Source organism: Nicotiana attenuata, chromosome 6 (assembly GCF_001879085.1).
Source record: "Nicotiana attenuata strain UT chromosome 6, NIATTr2, whole genome shotgun sequence".
Classification (NCBI taxonomy): Eukaryota; Viridiplantae; Streptophyta; class Magnoliopsida; order Solanales; family Solanaceae; genus Nicotiana; species Nicotiana attenuata.
The window spans coordinates 22384847-22391851 of NC_031994.1; the positions used below are offsets into that span (position 1 = coordinate 22384847).

Below are 7005 nucleotides of genomic sequence, written 5' to 3' on the forward strand. Positions count from 1 at the left end.
AATTAAGTACGAACGAAGACTTGAGGAGGCATATTGCGCACTGTCTAGTAAAATAGACCTAACTTTTTGCTCAGAACTCCATTTGGGCTCCACAATATATGGTTGAAAAGCTAATTCAAAGGGCTACAACTTTCATGTTTTACAGTTTTCTAAATTCCAAACGGAACAGGGTGAAAAACTGCGGTTTTTCCGCGACCGCGGTAGAAGATGGTCGCGGACAACTGAAGAATCAGAGGGCATGTTTGGCCGCGGTTCCACCGCGACCGCGGCAAAACCGCGGCAGGAAGCGAAAATTTCAGGGACTAAAGTGCAAAACATGGGATTTTAAGTCCTAAACCCTATATTAAACAAAGGAGGCCGGCCAAGAACAAGAGGGGACATATTTTGGACATAAATTAGACCTAAGGAGGCAGGAGACACTACTTTAGGGTTAGACAACACCCTTGGAGGCAAGAATACATTGGGAGCAAGGCGGAGAATTCTTCTACGAGTTTTTTCCTTCCTCTTCCTATTTTTCATTGTTGGTTATGACTTTTAGTATTGTAGTTTTACATACTATTATGAATAGCTAAGTTGTTATCTAGAGTTTGATAGAACCTTTTGTAGGATAAATTCTTGTTATGTTTTTATATAATTGAGCCATAGCTTTTCTCTATTTGTTCAACTACGTTTATATTCTGGTTGATTGAAGAGCTCTCAATTAGCTGTGCCTATTTAGTATGCATAACTCGGGAGAGAGTGCATATTTAGGTAATTGTTGAACAACACCACTCCCAGAGTATATGAGGGATCAATAACCGAGGGTTTAAAGGCGGGATTAGGGATAACGAAGCCTTGGGTGCGATCTGAAGTGAGCTGTATTAAAAGCCAGCTAGCGTAGCTCGGGAGAGCGTGTCTAGTAAATTGTCGTAATTACTCGGGAGAGATTTATGGTAATAAGAGTGCTCATGATCGGTAGAGAATACTTAGGCGAAATTATAGAAGACATAGCGGGAAGGATTCCGACAATAGGGGAAATCATAACTCTAGACCTCCTTAATCTTTTCTCTAACCCTCAATATCTTTAGTTGTTAATTTACTATTTTAATTTGTTAGTTAAGTAGTTAAACACAAGATCTTAATATCTATAAGTTAGGAATTGTTCAAGCTTGTCTTCTTGGTGATAGTGAACAACTGTAGCTAAACCTTAGTTCTCTGTGGGATTCGACTCCGGACTCGTAAACCAGATTATATTTGCAACGACCGCATTGTCCTTTTTATAAGGCATAGTTGGGCGTGATCAACACCCAAACCAAATAAAGAATTATTTTTGAAAACCCAAATTCGAATTCAAAATTTCAAAGCTTTTTAATGGTTGTCAATGGTGGAACTGCTGCTCTCTTTTCCTTTGATTTACATTACTAAAATTAATGATTGAGAGATAGAGAGTGACATAGAAAGAATTCTCAATTCTTTGCAACAACACCCAATTCAAATAAATAATATTTTTTGAAAATCCAAATTCCAATTCAAAGCTTCAAAGCTTTTTAATGATTGTCAATGGTGGAATTGCTGCTCTCTTGTGCAAGATACGTGGGGGAGGAGGTGGGATGTGGAGAGAGAAACGTGGGGGAGTGGAAGATATGTTAGAGTGATTTTAGGACACTAATTATTATCATTAATTCCCTTAGAATGTACATAAATGGTAATTGGATATATAAAATATAATTATAGTAAAACTTGAGTAGGGAGGGTAATATAGTTTCATATAGTGTATAGGAATATAAAAATTCCTTATAACAAATTATAAAAAAAAAAAAAAAAGGTACTAATAATGTCCATCCAACTAATAATATTACAAATTTGATATAATTCTTTCCCTCCCGAAATAGTTGGGTCCGAATGGATAGACAGCTAAACTAACATTTTGCTAAAAAGAAGAGAAAGAAAAAAAATTGATTTCCTGGGAGACCCAAAAAAAAAAAAAAAAATTGGCTCCGTCAGGGATCAAAAGAATTTGATTTTTACCTTTGATATGGGTATCGAGTTTTTGAATATATTCTCGCTGGTGGAGTCCTCTCTAAAAATTATCGTCATTAAATTTGATAATGACGATGACATTTTGTGACCAAGCCCAGATTTTTTTGTTGATGATTTTGCAAATATAAGATATGATATTGTATATAGTATAGCAGGAGGAAAGTGAGGATGATCTGTTTTTCATGTTGCTTGTCATCAGAAGACAAGATTCAGACTAGAAATTCTTTGAAAAAAAGCATTCAAGACACCAAATCTATATCGTCATTCGCCAATATTTCTATTAAAACTGGTAATTGATCTTGTCCTTTTTATCATCGTGCACCCAATTTTGTAAAATAGCCAATACAAATTTGCATATGTATATGGATCTGATGTCCTAACAAATTACAACAATAATTAAGTCTCGAGTCAAAGTAAGTTGTGAACGACTAAATGAATCATTGTTGTCCATGTCGCTTCATTTATGCTCGTCTTAAATCTTAACAAGAAAATTGAAATGAATTTAACCACCTAACAAGCATGCTACTGGATAAAATTTAAAGCCAGGGCTTGACATGCCTCCCTCCAGAAAAAAGAGTCAAGTGTTTTTTATTTGGATAGATAGGACTTTATATCCGCCTATGATAGTGAGTCTCGAACGTTACTCTATTATATTAGAATTTTATTCGACTAATTCAGATACTAATGCGGGACTAATTTGCAAAAAACCTTCCTCTGATATTGAGTCTTCGAGAGCCAGACTGGAAATGATAATCCCTACGGAAAGATAGTTGGCTGCCATCCTAGACACCGTCTTGGCCCATGGAAATTATCTAAACTGAGCGGATCAAACCTTTCTTCTTGCTGCTCAAGCAGATGCCGAACCTCATTATTTAGCGGCTCTCAGAAGTCAGAGAGATGGGTGGGGGCCTTTCTGATAGGCGGGACAAAGCGCTTTCAATGGTGATGAAAGAAGAGGAAATGCCTGTACGGTCAATATATTCTTCTTGCTTACTCGCTCAGCTCTATATACTTATATATTAGTTAGCACGTAAATATGTCGCACTAGTTCTTTGGGGTGGAAGCTTGTTTCCTTCTGCTTTTTCTCCCTTGGTAGAATCTTTCGTGTAATGAAAAGATTTTCCTCCCCAAATATATTCTCTTACTATTACTTGCTATCGGTACCGCTTTCATATTCTCTATTGCTATCTTCGTTTTAGTTTTTTAATTATATTGTCTTGTTATTACTTGCTATCAGTGCTTCTACCATCTACTTTAGCCGAGGGTATATCGGAAACAGTCTCTCTGCCCTTCCAGGGTAGGTTTAAGGCTTCGTACATCCTACCCTCCCCAGACCCCACTTATGGGATTACACTGGGTTGTTTTCGTTGAAAATTGCATTATGTGCTAGATTATATGTTCTCTCCTGCTTTCACTTCACAAGCATCTTTGTTATTAGAAGTAGTATCCAATCCAATTTAGTGCTATTGACCCTTTCTCTGAAGAGATTGAGCACTGCATAGGCGGAGTCAGGATTTGAAAGCTTATAGGTTCAGAATTCTAGCACTTTTAAGTTACTGGATTCTAAATTAATAATTTATATATATTAAATGGATTTCTTAAGACAAGTACAAAGTTTGGAACCAAAGTTACTGGCTTCGAAAAAACCTGCACCTTGATTTCTAGCTCCGCCCCTGCTGCACACTGTATCCATTTAGCTTGAAAAATCCAGCTTTTCTGTTTGACATATTGTATACTCGGTGCAGATAGAAGCAGAAGGAGATACATAGTTGAAGAGATAGAAAAATACGGAAAAGGAAACATTTCAGCTCAGACATTCACATTCAATGACTTGGCTCTTGCCACTAAAAACTTTGATTCTGAATGTTTGCTTGGTGAAGGTGGTTTTGGAAAAGTATACAAGGGCCACATTGACAGCAAGAATATAGTACTACTCTTCCCACATTTTCTTTAATCAATGGGTCCAACATTATACTATTATTGTTGTTTAGTTATTCATTGTTTATCCTTTTGTGTTTTTCAGGATGTTGCTGTAAAGCAACTTGATAGGAATGGCTTCCAAGGAAATAGAGAGTTCCTTGTGGAGGTTCTGTTGTTGAGCCTTCTTCATCACCCTAACCTTGTTACTTTGGAAGGATATTGCTCAGACGGCGACCAGCGAATATTAGTCTATGAATTCATGTCAAATGGTTCACTAGAAGATCACCTTCTTGGTATGCATTCATATCCAACAAATTTTAACCTTTATTGCATAACTTAAGATATACATATCCATCAACTAACTTAAGTAAATGACAACTACACCACCTTCAGGTGAATTTTGCATCTTTAATTTAAAGTTACTTATAATATATATGTACCTGATTTTGCAGAGCTTAGTCCAGAAAAAAGGCCACTTGATTGGATTACAAGGATGAGAATTGCGGAAGGAGCAGCCAGAGGACTTGAATACTTGCACGAAACAGCTAATCCTTCAGTAATTTACCGCGATTTTAAAGCATCCAATATACTTTTAGACGAGAACTTCAATCCCAAGCTTTCTGATTTTGGACTAGCCAAGTTAGGTCCGACTGGTGAGAAGACTCATGTTTCCACCAGGGTTATGGGAACCTATGGTTATTGTGCACCTGAGTATGCTTCCACAGGTCAATTGACAACAAAGTCTGATGTTTACAGCTTTGGAGTTGTCTTTTTGGAAATAATCACAGGCAGAAGAGTTATTGACAGCTCTAGGCCGAGTGAAGAACAGAACCTTGTTGTCTGGGTAAGTTACAAGAATTCGATGTCACTAAACAAGAAATACTTAACTATCCAATTTTAAATTTGTTGCAACGTTGTGTCATCTTGCACTAGCGAGACCGCCCCACCACAGAGAGCTAGGCCTGGGTGCAAGTCAACATATTAGAATATCAGACTGATGTGGCATTCTCTTCCTCGACCACTTTAAGGCAGATCGATCTTAAGAAGATCATTGCTTACTCCTCAGTAGCTCATATGAATCTGGTGACTATTGGTATGTTTAGTCGGGCGGCGGCCATTAGGTCACCTATTTTGAGTTATGGACACACAAGGCCAAAACATTGTGGCGAAGCAAGAAATTTTTTCAAGGGTGTTCAAACTTAAAAGAAGTAAAAACAATTCCCGAATAAAGGGTGTTCAATATATGTTTTATACGTCTAAAATCAATATATTACTTATGTAATTTTTCGTAATACTTCGAAGAAAGGTGGCTTCACTCCTGTCATCTTGAGATGGTTTTAGTCATGTCTTGCGTCAACCTCCAGATGCACCGGTCTGTAGGTGTAAAACCATGATGAGTGAAAGTGTTAAGAGCAGACGAGATAGACCTAAAATCCACCTGAAAGAAAGTTACTAACAATTTCTTAGAATCTATACAAAACTATTGTTAAGTATGACGCAGTAGGAAAAGATCTATATAGGTGATATCAATTGGAGTAGATGGGATTTAAGTTTTAGTCATGTTAGTATATTTACTTTTATGTTCAATGTTTTCTAGGAATCTTTTAGTCCTGTCAATGATTTTTGAACCAGTAGAAAATATAAAAAACTTCTAGTGGAGTACATCTTATTTTCATTTATATAATATTGAACTGAGATGCGGTTAAATGGAGCGATATGGACAGTAGGAATCATATAGCCGATTGATCCAACTCTTACTTGCTTGCGATTGAAGTGTAGTTGTTGTAGTTGTCTATGTTCTGTTATCTCATTTTAACAAAGTTACTGGGCAGGCAACACCACTATTCAGAGACAAGAAGAAGTTTCACTTAATGGCAGATCCATTGTTAGGAGGGGATTATCCAATGAAGGCACTGTACCAAGCTCTAGCAATTGCAGCAATGTGCCTGCAAGAGGAAGCCAGTACACGGCCTCTGATGAGCGACGTGGTAACTGCTTTGGAGTTTTTATCCGGTAACAAGACGGATTTAGAGGCAGAGGGGGGAGAAGAGGAGGCTGCAGAAGATGATCACACATTCAAATCCCCACCTGCATTGCAAAGTTTTACGAGTAGACTTGAACGCGCTGAAAGTAATGATACCAATGCCATTAGGGAAAGAGACTAGTACCTTCTGTGTATAACCAAAAACAACTTTTTCTTGCTAAGTTTTTTTTGCAGATTTTGTATATTATTGGCGGCTCCCCACCTGCACTATAAAGCTTTAGATGTTGAAAGTACTGAAAGAATGAAGCCAATGGTGTTAGAGACTAAAACCTTCTGTGAATATATAAAACTTTTTTCTTGCTAAGTTTCTCATATTTTCTGTATTATATAGTCCCTACCTGCACTGCAAAGTGTTACAAGTAATGTTGAAATAACAGAAAGCTATATATGTAGGAAAAGGTGTTAGAGAAAGAGATTAAAATCCCTTGCCCAGATAGGGTGGAAATCAACCTTAAAGGTGTTAGAAAAGAGACAAATCTGAAGTCTTGCCCAGATGGGATGGAAATCAACCTTTTTTTCAAAATCTTATAACGAACGAAGTTGTCAATTTTTCAATAATTAAGTGGTTCGGCCACTTCAGCTAATTTCAAATTCAACGGCTATTATATCCTTAGTGTACACTTTACTGGACCGACCTCCATCAACTATATTCCACACAAGTTGTGATAGGTTATATGTGTATCCCTGTTATGTTTTGATGATCTAACAAACTTACTATGAAGAACCTGATACACATGCTCAAGAACTTAAAGATCAACAAGTCTCCAGTTGGAGACACAATTCAACTCTTCAGAGTCAAAGGAACAGCAGAGGGAACAGATAGCTACCAGTTTCCAAGGTGACTGTACAAGTTAACTCTCCTAGTTGTAAAGTTGTTGCCTGCACACGCAACAGTGCGAAAACAGTGCAGTAGTCAACTTTATGGGGAATGCCCTTTATCTAACTTGCTTGCATCATTCAAGTGATGTCACAAATAAATTATTAACATCAAGCAAAGGTAAAACAAAACAAGCACATTCAAG

At 37.2% G+C, this 7005-nt stretch overlaps 1 protein-coding gene across 1 annotated transcript; it reads left to right on the forward strand.

Annotated features, from left to right (window-relative positions):
- On the forward strand, nt 1961-6290 carry LOC109228204 (serine/threonine-protein kinase CDL1-like). The gene is made up of 5 exons (XM_019393367.1): nt 1961-2308; nt 3765-3946; nt 4043-4232; nt 4392-4783; nt 5772-6290. Exons 1-5 carry the CDS (start codon nt 2188-2190, stop codon nt 6102-6104), a joined length of 1218 nt encoding a protein of 405 aa, XP_019248912.1. The 5' UTR covers nt 1961-2187; the 3' UTR covers nt 6105-6290.

Coding starts and splice junctions, on each gene's coding strand:
- LOC109228204 (XM_019393367.1), top strand. CDS start 2,188: ATGATCTGTTTTTCATGTTGCTTGTCATCAGAAGACAAGATTCAGACT. Junction 3,947..4,042: donor ACATTGACAGCAAGAATATA/GTACTACTCTTC, acceptor TGTGTTTTTCAG/GATGTTGCTGTAAAGCAACT. Junction 4,233..4,391: donor ACTAGAAGATCACCTTCTTG/GTATGCATTCAT, acceptor CTGATTTTGCAG/AGCTTAGTCCAGAAAAAAGG.